Source organism: Dermacentor andersoni, chromosome 2, assembly GCF_023375885.2.
Source record: "Dermacentor andersoni chromosome 2, qqDerAnde1_hic_scaffold, whole genome shotgun sequence".
Classification (NCBI taxonomy): domain Eukaryota; kingdom Metazoa; phylum Arthropoda; class Arachnida; order Ixodida; family Ixodidae; genus Dermacentor; species Dermacentor andersoni.
In genome coordinates, this window is record NC_092815.1 from 26850928 (window position 1) to 26866792 (window position 15865).

The 15865-nt window shown below is 44.9% G+C and overlaps 1 protein-coding gene and 1 pseudogene across 2 annotated transcripts in view; both read right to left on the reverse strand.

Annotated features, from left to right (window-relative positions):
- l(2)05287 (WD repeat-containing protein l(2)05287) overlaps positions 1-15865 on the reverse strand; it is a 70433-nt gene that overhangs the window by 21241 nt on the left and 33327 nt on the right. For both annotated transcript variants that reach the window (XM_050189652.3, XM_055077324.2), the window contains exons 10-13: positions 14611-14789; positions 8345-8541; positions 5943-6126; positions 735-826 (exon numbers count right to left, since the gene is read on the reverse strand). In XM_050189652.3, coding sequence (XP_050045609.1) covers positions 735-826; positions 5943-6126; positions 8345-8541; positions 14611-14789 — 652 coding nt within the window. The remainder of the gene's footprint in view (positions 1-734; positions 827-5942; positions 6127-8344; positions 8542-14610; positions 14790-15865) is intronic.
- Positions 9064-11697, reverse strand: LOC140215910 (uncharacterized; annotated as a pseudogene).

The window sequence follows — 15865 nt, forward strand, 5'->3', positions numbered from 1 at the left end:
ATTTAACCAGTCAAAATAAAACCAATTGGATTGAAAATGAAATGACGCTTTCACACATGATACGTGGTTCAGCATGTTGCCGTAGCCAGGTGTGCGCTTTTGATTTTCGAAGCATACAATAAAGTACAAGTGTCTAATAATATAGCAAATGCAATTTTAAGCAATAATTATGTTGTACTTAATAACAACCAACATACGTACAGTAATCTTATAGACTACATTCGAAGTACCAAGATTTCACCGCCAGGCCTTGTCACTTAGTGGTTCTTGAGTCTTTCTTTGCCAATTTAAAATTATAATCCCTACTTAAATTGCGAACAGCATGCTGGATTCTACCACTATAAATCATTGTGATTTCATTTCCACCAACATCTCACAACACATTGAGGTCAGTTGTCAGTCCCTTTAACCACAGAAAAGCCATGTATCCTTGTGTCCTTCTTCGGTGCAGGCTACCTACCATATACGCTCATTTTCTGTGAAAGCCGCAAGGGACTGGAATGGTCTGCCTGCCAATGCCATGCACCACTCCAATGCACATGAATTCAAGGCTATTCTCGAATCACTGTTTTGTTAAACTCAGCCCGTGCTTCATGGAATCTCTCTGGGGCCTTTAAGGTATAATAGGTGAAATGAAATGTACATAGTACTATTTTAAGAAATCTTGCGTGAGTCAAGTTGTAAACACATCACCAACAAACAATCCGGAACAGTGCAAGTGTGAAGCAGCCCACCTGAAAGGGAGATGACATCCCATACAATCAGCTTCGTTTCTGTGCAAGTTGTGAGCAGGTGTGAGGAGGTGCCTTGACCAAAAGAAAGTTCCCTGAAGGTATAGATCAACATTTTTGAAATTGTCAACAGTGATTGAAAATAAGAAGAGCAGAAGCAATTGCACTGTGTTTTAGGTGGAAAGCTGACTCATTTTGTACAAAACTTAACAAGGCTAACAATTATAGCTTCACCTTGAGTGAAGTGTCATCTACATTTGCTTCTGACTGAAACACAAATCTGATTTCCGATAAATAAAACATGTCATACGAGAGGTGCTACAAACAACATTTACAAACACCATTTACAAACAGCATTTACACAAGCATGTTTCTCATGGAGCTGCATGGGAAACCTTTGTTAACTTGAACTCTGATATCTTGAAATATCGGTAAAGTCAAAATTTTTGCCTGGCTTGGTGTCAACTCTATGTATTTTTCAACTCTTATACCTATATGTGTTTGCACCGTACTCCAGGCGCCTCGATATCTCAACTGTGGAAATGTCAGGAAAAAATCACTACCCAGAGGTTTCCTTACATTGTGTGCAGTTGCGATATTGCCAAAAAGTCACAACACTGCAAGCTTGTAGGGAATACCGGCTTCATTCTATGCCACTCTTATCATCCATAGTTCACAGCTGCATGCAATCTCATTGATAATGTGGGCACAGTGTTGTCCTGACCCCTCACGAAACTCAATATAGTCAAAACCAGTGATAACGAAATCCCGTGACAATGAAATTCTCACGACAACAAAATATTTTCGTATCCCCAGCGAACGCCCGTAAGATTCAATGCATTTCATACCTCTTGAAAACGAAATGTCGCTGTACTACAATCCTGCATCAACGAAATTTGCCAAAATGTAACCCCGCATATGAACTACTCGCACAAGGCTAGCAGACTCCAAAATTTGCTCAAGTGCGGTTGCTTTGCAACAAAATTGCCCAAAATACCACCACATTACACTTGTGTGGGTGCCGCTATTTTTGTTTACAAAAACAATGAAGCGCCAGAAGCGATTGCCTGCGCTGGCAACAAGTCATGGCCGTCATCTTGTTTGTTGATCACCTGTTTGAAGCAACACATTTTGCTACTGCCATGTGACAACAGCGTTGCACACAGTGCAGTGCGTAATGTGCGCCTTGGTGAGAAAACTGCAGCAAAAACAAAAAATTCCACATACCACGGACGTGGAATTGTTTATGTTGCTTGAGATGGTGGTAGCAGCATGGAGTGCCACACATGGGGCTGTGATTGAGTGATCGTCCGGAAATACCCATCTCTTGCTTCAAGTATGCTGCTTTTGGTTCCACTCGACATGCATTGCTAGTGGATTCAGTGCTGGAAGTTGATTTGCGCGAAGGGGCCGTAATCTCGATTAATTGCCTTCGAGTGTATGAGATACGATCACTTTCACGCTTGGCACTGGACATGTCAGCACCTACAGGCGACAGCGTGTGCTGGAGAAATGCTCCTGCATACTTGGAGCACTGTTTCTCTGCGTCTCTCTGCGTCTGCGTCTATGCGGTTCTATATCCTCGAGCAAGCTTGCCAAAGTACGATAACGGAATTCTGACAGTAAAGTTTCGTTCTGCGACACATTACATATATGTGCTGTCTTATTTTGCAACAACGAAATTTCCATGAAAGCGAATTTTTTTAGTGTTCCCCATTGATTTTGTTATTGCGAGGTTCAACTGTAAATTGGAGAAAGTACAAGTGACCTCCGCAGCATACCTGCACACTTGTGTGCAGTCTTGCATCAACAAATGGCTCAGAAATCAACTACATTGACTCCATTCAAGGTGCGGCTGCACCGAGTGTTTGCTATGCTTTTGGAATTTTTGAATGTAAAAAGTTCAGCATGGCGATTTCGTAGCATTGCCTTTCTGATGCAGTTTCCTATCTCACTTTGTCAGTGGTAATAGCGACACTCCACCCGGGTTATCAGTGGGATAAGCCAGCTGAGAACAGTGGATGAAAGAGTAGCATAAATTAAGCGAGAGGCATGGCTACAAAAACACAGCCTTGGGGCAGTATTCCCGGTCAATGACATTTTTTGAGTACGAGCAATATCACAATATTTCGCAAGACTAGGCTTTGGGCACATCAGTGCCTATGCGCAACAGCGTTTGCTTGGCTCTGTGTGAGGATTCCTTAGATAGTAAATGCCCGATGTTTTGGGCGAGTTGCACATCTCACAAAAGTGATGCACTGAAAACACCACTTCAGATACAGTCTATGCTCATTACAAGCGACCCACGTACAACAGACTTTCAGATATAACAGACCACATTTCAGCCTTAGTTTGTTCTACCTATTTTATTAATGCAACGAAGTTTGCTTTTAACCCTTTCGCTGTCACGGACGTACCGGTACGTCATCGCGCTTCCCCCCCACGGTGTCACTGACGTACCGGTACGTTCTCTATCGTGCGTTCAAAATTTCGCGCCTGAGCGAAAAGCTGGCGCTCCTGAATTGGCCACGCCATCTGTTGACTCTTTCTACAAGTTCGTATATCCTCTCCAACCTGTGTTAACCTATGTACTGAAGAGTACGGTGCGACTGCCACTCCCCACTTTCTCTTTGCTGAGTGGCGTGGTGGCTCTGCGTTTGCTGGATCATGCGTCGCGCGCGTGTGGTTATGGGTTCAAGGGTTGTTCTGCCATCTCTGCTGGTTTGAAGGTTTTTATTTTTCTTCTGTTGGTGTGTCTGCTACACCGCGTCAAGTTCAGGCGCACGTGCTGTTGCCTCTCCGAAAAGAGTGACTCGATTGCTGCTTTCGCTCTCTCGCCGAACCCTCGCTTCCGACTTGCAGCAGTAAACGTAAAGCCCTTCGAACTTTGTTTAGCCTTTTTCCATCTCCCTCTGTCTTCTTGATCACGCAACGTCCCATTTCTCTCCGTTGTGCGGGCGACTGAAAGCGCATCCTCCCAGCGCGCGGTTACTTTCGGATGGCTGAGCGCGCGGGACCTTCGTCTGCTCATTGGTGCGGTGGCTCAATTCCGATTTAGAATACGAGCCGAGCTCGGATTTGGACTCGGACAGAGTCGCATGCGAGGAAGATGCTTCCGCATCGTCAGATTCGGATGTTGAACGAATTTTATAGTCAGGCTGATGATGACTAACAGCAGCTTCAGAACACTGAAATGTGCAAATAGCATTGACTACGTTATTTGTATACCAATCATAATAAAAAATAAATTGCTATGTTCATTCCCTGTTATGCTCGTTCCCTGAAACCAAGCCGACACTGGGGGTGCGTCACGGCCAGAAAGGTCCGACAGCGAAAGGGTTAATAAACCGAACTACAACGGACTATGGGCTACAGCGGACGAAATTAGAGGCAATTTTTGTCTAAATCGGGCATATAAAACAGACTTCTGCTGTGTCGAAACGGGCTGGCAGCTGATTTGTGAGGGTCAGCTGATGATCTTGCGCATGAGGGAAGGAGGAAAGCAGGGTGGAAGAGCACTGTCTATCGCGCGCGAGGCATGGGAGGGAGGCCAGGAAAAGAAGAGGGGAGGGGTTCTACTCTTGTGGCTGCTGTTAATGGTGCGGCTGCACGGCCGCCGTATCTTGGAAAGCAATCTGTGATATGAACAAAGTGCGCCCAGTGCTGGTAGCTTTGTATGTGCTGTGGTTTTGACATTCCGTTCGCGTTGAAGCGTGAGACAGCATGAAGGTCAATTCGTCTGCTGCTGCCGCACTTATCTTGCTTAATTTGCTATCGCAAACAATGCTTCGCCTTGCGGACAAAACTGCAACTTTTCTTGTTTGTCTTTTTTTTTTTTTTTTTTTTTACTCAGGACATTCGTTACTTACTCTTTGTGATAAAGTTATTAGACATCACAACGAAAGTTTCGGAACTGAGGCGTCTCGGATATTATTAACGTCGGATAAAACGGACGTTTTTCGTCGGCTTATCAGTGTCCGTTATAACGAGAGTTGACTGTATATTGAGCTTTTGCGATAAACTTAGCAGATACTGGCACCTATTTTGAAAGGCTCCATGTGGACTATGCGCAGCTAGGAGTTTATATATATATATTTTTTAATTTGTTTATCTCGAAAGTCCGCTTATTTCTAAATTTTTGCCAGTTCATAGAACTTCGAGTTAATGAGCTTTCGCTGTAAATGTGTTCAGCATATGTTGCGATCAGGCTGATAGGCCTTAGAACTTCAAGTTTCTCCTGTTGGAACATTTTTCGAAATATTTCAACTTGGAAGAACTTCTTGAAATCTCACTACAGTCAACGTCCAATTTTTCAGACTTCCTGGGGTTGCAAGCACATTAAAAAAAATCAATTCATGCTCTTTAATATTCCCAAGGGTTCAAATTGCTACAGGCACATCCGAAATAGCTCTGAAGGCCTGCCAGTACAATTATTGGGCGTATTGGTGCTCGTATTGTGACATGAGATGGCGGGTGCAAGCGTTTGAGGGTCAAAGATGTAAATGTACGGACCCACAAACAAGTACCGAATGCTCGATGCCGTGTAATTACGACGCCATCGGTATGTTAGAAAAATTTCAAAATTTTTTAACTCTCTTTTGCCCAGCAAGTGCTGCCACCCAGTGAGGATACAAGAAATTTGTTTCTTTTCCGCTCCATAATCTTTTGATTTTAATTCTACGGCTTGTTCACGCCATTGCGTCAGCGAGTGCTTGTGCATCCACGTATGCACTGCAGTTAGTTCTTTGTGTATGCATTGTTTTCACGAGAACGACTGAACTGTCCGCTCAGCGTCGACGGCGAGCTGCGGCTGCCTGCGGATGTGCATGAGCAAGTGGTTGGTAGCGAATGTTGAAGCAGCTAGGCCTAGTATTATCGCGGTGGCTATGGTTGCCAGTGGATCGGCGTGTGAGAGCGATGGTGTAAATGCTGCTAGGCTGCGAGAGAATCAAAATGGCGGCTGCGGTGGCAGCAGCGTTGATTAATTCTATTTCCGAAGTGTGGTCATGGCAAAAAGTCAGGAAAATTGGACGGCGAAGGGCTTTAGTGTCCAAAATGTCTGACATTCTTGCCCATTTGCTATATGGGGCATGTGGTGGTGCCATGAAGGCTGCCAAATTATCAGGCATCTGTCTGAAAAATTAGTCGTTGACTGTATATGCTGTACAGAGGATCTCAACTCAGTTACAACACGGAGCTTGTGGCACTTACGTGATATTGGATGAGCACTGTGGGTGGGCCAGCACAGCTCTCATGGCACAGTCCTCAGACCAGAGGGTTGCTGATCGGCCAAAGCTGACTGCCAACAATGAGCCATCTTGGGAGATGGAGCCCTTGCCAGCAACAAAGCCTCGAAAGACCCCTGAACCGATGCAGTTCCACGAGCTCACGTGCACTATCCATGAAGGAAAGCATCACAGTCAGTCAGTACAATGCAGCAACACCACAGAAGTGCACCAAGATAAACAGTATTTTCCATGCCAGTACCCTGCCTGTCCAACTACTGATTGGTTCTTTCGTGGAATTTTTATGTCCTAAAGCAACACTTGGGCTATGAGACACACTGTAGTGACGAAGGGCTCCAGATTAATTTTGACCACATGCATATGAACATAACGAGCACATAAGTATACAGTAAAGCTTTGTTAAATGAACCCTCATTAATTTGGACTCGTTTTCTGGTCCCAGCAGGGCTGTATGCATTATTTGATAGCATCAAACTCTTGTTAATCTGGACATATTTGGCCACAAACCAGTTAATTTGGACAACCATCAGAGTGCCGCAAATATGCGACCTGAAAGAGTAAAAGCGGCGCTAGCGCCCAACTAAAATGAAGCAATGGAGTCCACATCACCATAGTCATCAACGGAAGCCATATAGGAGCAACAGGAAAGAACATTTCGAGCCTCTTTGTGCCTTTATACGCAGCCTTTATTCTTGCATTTACCACCGCACATAACACCGCATGCCTTCAGAACTGAGCATTCACCACCGACGAACGTGTCGATAGTGACTGGGGTTTCTTCCGCAGTGGCTATGGCAAACACCAATTTCATTTTGATTCAGTGCGTCTTGGTCCCCAACCCCCTTGAAAAAAAAAAGTTTATAAATTTAGTATCTTCCTCTGTTATGGAGACAATTTCCTGAGCAGGGCGAAATTACTGATTGTTTTTAACATCTGTTAATATTACTATTATTATTAATATGCTCCCATTTAGTATGAATATGGCGCGGCCAATTTTTTCTCTCCTGAAAGTCTACAAATCTACACAGGGGCCCCAAGCTTTAAAGATTGCCTCAAGATAGGTACGTCGCAAGTGTAGTCTGCACCTTGCCAACCTATTTAGCACTGAGGCACCAAACTCGCCATGCATTTTCATCAACTCCATGCAGTACAGCAAAAGCTATGGGTTGCATCTGGCAACCAGAATAAAGACTCCTCCGTTGTTCGCCTCCGATTGTCCTCTGTGTGATGACGACTGAATGAAAGCTTCCCAGAAGGATCAGTCGCGCATGATAAGCAAGTCCCCTTCTTCTCAGAACACACAGCCGGCTCTCATCACGTCTATTGTTGACTGACCAATCAACGGCTTTTACTCTAGTGACATCATGCATATGACTCTGCTAGCATCACAATGTGCAAAGAAGAGAACGGAAATCCCTTAGAGTAGCACAGGGTTGTCTTTTTTTATTTGTGGCATCCCCTTGGCACATAGATCTGCCATGTTTGTCAAGGATGATTGTCAAAGTACGTAGTCTGTACAGCCAACATCTGATTGTCCAGACTTCCTAGGGGCCACGAAAACATCCGAAATATTGGGCAGTGAAAAAAAAGAATGTCTTTTACTGCCCCTAAGGGCTGAAATCACCACAGTCACACATGAAATAGGTCTGAAGGCTTGCCAGTACACTTATTAGGCGTATCAGTGCTCATACTGTGACAGGAGACAGCAGGTGCATGCGTGTATGAAGAATATATTCTGTGTTCCATGATAGTGGCCACTTTTCACTCTTGGTAAGCTTCATCACAATACACTGCGTACCCTTGACAACTTAACACCACTGTATTTCAGCAAAGCTGACTTTTGGGAACCGGAATTAAGTAATACTTGACCCTTGCCATACTTTTCATGCTTTGATGCTAATGGCGAGGGTGGAAAAGTTGGCACCATTGCTGACAGCCGCGAACATCAAAGCAGCTGGGTCTCATGTTGCCGCAGTAGCTGCAGCTGCCAGCGAATCGCCATGCAAGTGTGCTGGTTTGAGGATGCGAGATAATCAAAATGGTGGCGGTGGTCGCTTCGATTAATGCCATTTCACACATGCAGTCATGGCAAAAAGTCTGTAAATTCAGACGCCGAAGGGTTTCAGTGTTAGAAATTTCAGACAGGCATAGACATTGGCTCTATGGTGTACATAGCTGCACCACAAAGGTGTCTGAATTATCGGGCATGAGTGAAAAATTGGTCGTTGACAATACATGGTGCGAACGTTTACTTAAAATGCGTCCGAAATGTCACATGCACCAATAGTTTGGAGTTCACCACACAACAGCATGGGTCTGACACCATATTCCAGTCACTCTGCTACAAGATAACAAAGTGGAACACACCTTTGCTCTGTGAAGCAGCTGCTGGTCCATCAGGAACTGCTACCTCATCCTGTGGTGCCCAAAGACGAAACTTGCGGTCACTAGCGGTTGTGAGCGCAAGGAAGGTGCCACCACTGCTGCCTCTGTCTGGCTTGTGTAGTTGCAAGTCATTGAGGAAGCCGTTGTGTGGTGCATAGACACTTGTGTCCAGGACAAAGCTGCCAAGGGTGAACAGGGGTGGAGGAACAGGCTTCACGTAAGCACTGTGATACTGTAACAGGTGTGCACTGTGTGTTCAATGCTCCCATTAAATGAGAGTAAAGGCAATAACACTCACTGTTTCAAAATGGCAGTAAACCCTTACAGTCTGAACGAAATAGGTTTGCACAGTGCATGTATAAAGACATACGTGCATAAACAAGCAAATATAGAAAGATTAACACAAATCAAATTGCCATTGCAGCAGCAAAAAAATCTGGTTGCAAAAACAATAGAAGCATCCACTAATAAAAAAGAAAGCAAATTAAAGAAAATTATATCCACAGAAAACTAGAGAAAAATGCCATGGACTAATGTACAGCAATGTGTGAGAGGCAGTTTAAGGCTTAGGTGGAAAAGGAATCTACAGGGACAGCAGAAGAATTTGTTACCCTGTGGCTGCACTAAGTTGGGAGAGAAATAATTCTTTAAGAGCAACATTTAGTAGACTCCCAATAATTCAAACTTGAAGGGACGTCATGATTTTGCTTAATTAAATGATCAGGTGTTTAAATTGTTAGAAGCACTTAAAAATATGACTCGGGACAGCATAACAGCTCATATATTGTGATCAAGCGTTTAACAGCATTAAGAACGAGACATATTGCCATGTGTCTTGAAAGGGGACTGGCGACGTTTATTGAGGGCAGCTGGCTCCTGGAGAAAACGGTGGAGAACCCTGGCTATCGAGCAGGGTGTTTAGCACGCGCACTTCTTTCTTCTTGTCCTTGCCGCCTCTTCTCTTGCACTGTACCCACTACTGCAGGTGACATGTCTCCCTCCTTTCTTGGAAAGAGCATTGGCTCAATGCTCAAGAAGTGAAAAAATAAATAAATAAACAAAGCATGCTCAAGGCAGATGCTCATGCATAGAACACAGTAAGAGCTACAGGAAAGACGAAAGTACAGCTGTGGTGAAGCATGATGTGAAGTCTCAAGAAACAGAGAGGTAATCACATTAGCTGCAAATAGGACTGTAAATATAAAAATGAATAAATATAGAAAAAGAAAACATGCAACACATGGTTTAATGTGTATGACATTAATTACGTCAGGGCTAGGTGGCGGTCAATGTTGTGTTTGTGATGCACTGTCCAGTATGACTCCCAGGGTTCGTACAAGCTACACAGAAAAAAATGCAAGGACATTCAAGGACTTTCAAGGCCCTTCTAGGAGGTTTTCAAGGACCTACTACGAAACTGTATTTTGCAGTTTTGCAACACAACAGTATTTTCAAAAAAATTAATATTTTTATTGCACTCAATGTGGAATAACATATCTGTCAAGACGCACCAAGGAAAGTTCAAGAGGCCTCCTGAAGCTTTGCCTCAATCTCTCTGTTCAGTTTTAACAAATGCTCAGTCTTAGCCTTTGCCGCTTTTCTCATGGAATTTGATTTGATTATGTAAGTGAGGTCATTGGCTGCTTCCGCCTTTTCAGCATAGTCATCTCCGGATGCAGTCAGGTCGCTAACGGCTGCTTCCAGTATCTTCCTTTTTTTTTATTGAGACTGCCAAGCTGGTCCTCAGCACAGCGCTTTTTTTACTGCTTGACACGTTCTTGTTCCTGCCTTTTCTGGGCTTCCAAGTAAGCACTATAATGATGCCTTGCAGCTGATACGGCCGTCCTCAAATCTTTTGTGATGACAATGTTAAAGATGCCACCTGCTTTTTTCACTGCATCGCACACAATTCGTCGCGAGATGTAAGAGAGGCCTTTCAAGTTCTCTACAGAGATCTGTCGGTTTATGCTAAAGCCTCTTTCAACAGTTGCCTGACCATGGCTTAGCACAAGCAAAGATTTTACAACTTTCCACAGCTCCGCATAAGAAGCATTGAACTGCAAAAGTTCACTAAAAAGGTGTCCAGACTGGTGGCTTTCTTGAAAAGTCGCAGTTGATGTTTTTCTTGTAACAGCTCCATGTACTCTGCAAGTACAGAGTCTCGATGCTGATCTGTCAGCCTCCCTGCTGCAATGAGTGCTTCCAACACTTTCTTGAGGCCTGCCCTGCACTCATTAGGCCTGCAGCACATTTGCCGAGGGTCAAGAGAGGAAAGGCCTCTAACCACTGGGAACCTCAAGGGGCTCTTCTCAAGGACCTTCTTCGTCACTGCGACTAGGAACTGCTTACACTCCATCTGGAACTGAAATATATCTTGTGCACTTGCATTGCACTTCACGATTTGTACGACTGTGTGACCAATGTCCCCTTTTTCCAATGGTGTATGATTCTTTGGGCCCTCTATATCAATTTGCAGCAGGCCAGTGATCCTCGTTGCTGAAGACAACATCGAACACTTGATAAATTTTGTCATTAACTTTCTGACTGTCGTCTCCAAATCTCTCGCCAGAAGAAATAACATCGGTTTGTCTGTTTGGTATTCCATTAGGAATGGCTTCAGTGTGGCAGCAACACTAAGAGCAAAGTTAAGCTTTGCCACTACTAATGTGTCCCGAATGAATTCAACAATGTTCTGAAAAGACACACACTTCGGCAGACTCACTTGCTTCTTCCTTGCGATTCCATAAACTTCTGCACATCACTCCAGATTTCCAGAGCTCTTTCGATGACAGCCACATTCTCAACTCAGTGATGGGCAACATATTGCAGAAGAAATACTGCCTACCCAGTGACTGCTGAAAAATCATACCTCCTTGCTGGGGCATCCTCAAACAGTGCACTCAGACTGGACAAAAGGGTGTCAAGTCCCCGCTTGCTAGCTATGACGCCTGCCTTGTAGGCATTGTGCACAGTGTGGAGGCTACAAGTACCCAAGTCAAGACAGTGGAATTGAAAGTTTTCCTGCAGGTGAGATTGCAGCATCTTGAGGAACTTGAGGTTCACGATGGGTCCGTCCATTGAGATTTGAAGAATCTTCGCCAGTGGCAACGGTTCTAGTGCACTCAAAAGTTGGTCTTGAATATCCTCAGCTGTTGTGTGATCCATGAAAACAGATGTGTAGTACTTAGTTATCACCTTTTCAGACGAGTCCCAAAATCTTATGTGCACGTCCATTTGCTTCTCTTGCAGGCACTCGTTAGCAGACTCATCAAAAAGTACAACATAGTTTGCACACCACTCTATATCTCGTTGCAGCGATGATAGAAAAGAAGGTCTGAGGCCATGGCAGGTCATGTAAGCACATTTCTTCTCACCACATGAGAAGCCTTTAGCGATCTCGCTATCAGGAAACATGCGTTTAAACAACTCGCCTGCTTTCGACGACAATCTGTAGGAGCAGTGGGATGTGACTAACATCAGCGTCCATAAAATTTCTGCATCCATCACCAGCTCGTTTACCTTGCACGCGCTGTTGATGTCAGATGACTGCGACGGAGTATCTACGAGTTGCACGCTCGCGCTAGCGGAAAAATACTCGTGCACTGAACCTGCCGCTGCTCTCTCCATACAGGCGCTGTGCTTTGCACTCTTCATCTGGCTTTTCAGTGCAGACTCGCCCATGGCAACCAGGTCCAAGCACTTCCCACACGGTTTGCATTTTGCTCGATGTGGATTCGTTGCATCCAGTGCCACCCAATCCTTGTAAGCGCTGTTACTGAGCCACGCGCTTTGAAATTTACACTTTCCAGGCATTTCTGTGCATTGCGGGATTGCTGCAGTCACACGCAGAGAACTGTCTGAATGCATGGCTCCCCCAAAGAGTAAAACGTCAACGTACGCACGTGCAACGCAAAACCATGAGACGCCGAACCAACGGCCGGTGATGTCGATGGCGATGGGCTTCCTGCAATAGTCAAGTGGCGCAGCGATCAGCTTGGCCGTCAGTGCCACCGTGTCAGTTGTGCGAAACACCGAGGCGGCCACTGCTACGGAGGCATGCCTTGGCGGCGCTCATTTGTAACCTGTCGAACATTCTAAATTGCGGTTTTAAGGTAATCGAAAACATCGAGGCCCATTTTGGAACACCGACGCTTAAGAAAGGACGTCAAAGGACGTCAGCGAGGTGCTTAAATTAAATTAGGGTGTTTTAGGTGCCAAAACCACAATCTGATTGGGAGGCACGCCGTGGTGGGGGACTCGGGAATAATTTGTACCACCTGGGGTTCTTTAACGTGGATCTAAATCCAACTACACAAATGTTTTGGTATTTCGGTGCCGCGCCCGCCGCGCGCCGCATCGTTGTTGCCCCTTGCTCCATCCTCTTCAATAGACGTCTTCTTGCGACCTGCGTTATCTTTTAGATTATTTTCTCAGCTTCTTCTTTTTCGCTAGTTCTTTGTTGCATGCGATGCCTGCAACGAAGCCCAAGACAGTGCAGATGTTCGGTGCACGGAAGCGCGATATACGACTTGTACGAGCATCGAACTTCCAATCTTCCGCAGCGAGTGCTGACTGCATAGACACTTGCAGCAGGGGAACTGTGCTATCGGCTGTCGCCAGTTGAGAATCTGACACATTGAGTGTGCCTGAAACCGCAAAAGCTAATTAGAAGCTCCGCAGGAGCTTTCTAATAAAAACACAGGTGTTCAACTATAAGGCCCGTTTTCTCAGAATGGATTTTTCGGTAGTAGTGGTGCTGGGGAAGGCGATATCTCAAGAACCACTCTTCAGATTAGTGTGGAATTTTTTTTAGCCTGTTCCTCAATGACTTTGCCAGGGTGTAACAAGCTTCTTCTTTTTGAAAGCTGGTGCAGTTAACTTATAATAAGCAATTAATTTTTGATGAATGTGGTTATTACTGGCTACATCAAATTAAAAGTTTTGTTAAAATGTTTTGGAGGGAAAATTAAAATAAAGGGCTTTGTAGCACCCCTGGGATATCTATCAAGGGATCATCACAGTGAATTTCAGCTTCCTACGATGTCCTGGAATTTCTGCAGGCTCTTCCTCAGGCATACACATGAACCACCTAGTTAGACCTCAATAACTCTGGAACTAATAAACACATCTTAATGAAACTTTGCAGTTCCTTACAGTTTGGTGGTGTTAATGTACCCTGAAAGTTTCATCTGGATATCTTAAAAAATAAATAAGTTCGGTCTCCAGGGTAGCCCCCACCCTCTCCCCTTAAACAGTAGTTTAATTTTAAAAGTAGTAAAGCCAAATCCCCGACTCAGCGGCCATTGAACATAATGAATTTTGTATCCACATAAACTGTACCAGCTTATTGTGTACATACTGACTAACACATAGTGTTCGCACTTTTTGTAGCGCAATCACGGTGGTAGGTTGGCCAGACAGAAGAATGAGCCTCAAAGATGAGAAGGGCCTCCAAGCGCAAATGCAGAGGGCGTGGAAGGGTGAAGACACGTTAACACCAACATCACTTCAGCGCCAAGCCAGACAGCGTTGTGTTTGGCTAGTGGTGGCCTGTGTTGTGGAGTCGTGCAAGCAAGGACTCGGGTGTTCAGCATAAAACAAATCGGGTTCCCAGCATGAAAGAAAAATTTGTCATTGTTCATGCTATCAAACATGGCACGAAGCCGGCGCTGGCACGAGAGAGAGATCTACCGTTGACTATGGTGTGTGGCATTTGGAATGTGAAGGAGAAGATGCTCGGCAGTGCTGCTGGGACGACGAAAAGATGTCGGCTACAAGGTTCAACATTTTCGAGGTTCAACTTTTTGCCATCGCTGCCTCTGTTACTGCCGAAGTGTCGCTTAACGACAGTGATGAGGACGACACGGAGAGCGACAGCACGGGCGATTCAGGCCCAACAGTGGCAGAAGCTGCATGTTACATCAGCCTCATGCGGGTGTTTGCTGAGGAGAGGGGGCTGGCAGGAAAGCTGGCTTGCAGCTTGAGCGAATTTGAGGCCACTGTCGTCACTGCTAGGTCGCTGCAGCACAAAACAAAAATAAGACTTTTGTTGCACGAATTAGATACTGCATGTTGTTTGCCCTTTCATTGCACTCTCTCTGAGTTCCGTTTTTGACAGGTAAGTCGGCGATCTTACACTATTTCGGTTAGGCAGTACTACCATTTGGTATGTACTTTTTCCGAGCTCTGGCAAGCTACGGTTTAACGAGGTTTCACTATAATACAGTTTACAACTTTCACCCACTCACTTCTGGAGGGTGTGGTCAAAGCGCCAGAACTTCAGGCGAGTCTCGGGGCCCAAGCTGTCATCAGCCCAGTGCTCAACGGTGACCAGCCAGTCACCAGCAAGGGCAGCAAGGACCACCTCTGTGTTGACGATGCCACCCTCCCGCTCCTGGGTCATGTAGTTCTGACCCACCACGTCTAGCTGCAAGAGATAGCAGTCATTTATTCGTAGCAACTTGTCTTATTGCAAGACAATTTAAATCACTTTGCATGTTTTCAAATTTGAGCACGATTTCATTCTGTCTGTCGAGAATTGAGTCGCACAACATATTTTTTGTATCTACAGTATCATTAGTAATGGACAACAGTGAAAAAGGCTAAAATTTAAAGATATTTTCAGTAAACTTTATTGTGTCTGGAAGAGTGGACTCCACGAAAAAATCTTCAATACTTAGGAACAAAGAGATTGACTAATGTGCACTGTACTAAGACAATACCTTGCAATTTAAGAAGTTTGCATACTACGTTACTGTCAGGTCAACTACTGAACTGTCCCCAAATTCCGAGGCAAAGTATAAGGAAAAATTAGGGATGTGCGAATAGAGCCAAACCCACTTAACATAATACAGGTTTTAACAATATATTGGTTAGAACAATGAGAAGCTGCTGCACTATCAACTCCTGCATGTTATCTCTGGTGAAATGACTTGCTTACAATGCCCACATGCCACATTATCGGTTATGACGATGAAGTCTGGCTACTGGGCATCCACACCCAAACGTAATGGAATGCAAAATCCTTGAAAAAAAAAAAAGAGAAAGCAATTGGAGCCACTGCATGCCGCCATGGCGGCATAAGCGGCTTGAATTGTGGCTCGTTGCTCATGGTGATCACGCCACAGCGTTTCTTCTGGATTTCTCAAGCTGAGAGGCTGCCGTGGCAACCTTCTCACATATTTTAAAAGGTCCCCTTTGATGCCACCAAATCGACGCCTCAGTGGAGCTCGCATGTCACTTGTTGCCTGTGACTCCGCTTTGCAGTTATAGCAGTACCATCCTTGAATGCCAACAGCTGTGGCTTGTTACACGCAATCGGAGTGTGCAGGAAGCAGAGTTAAACACTTGAACGAGTCAACACGATCAGCTGCCGGATGGAGGCAGGTGGTGGGGAGGGGCACTGGCCTCCCCACCATTATAGTTTTCTCAGAACAGTTCTGCCATCCCATTTTGATTTTTTTTCATGCAATGCAGTTATAACAATTGTCCGTTATAACAATG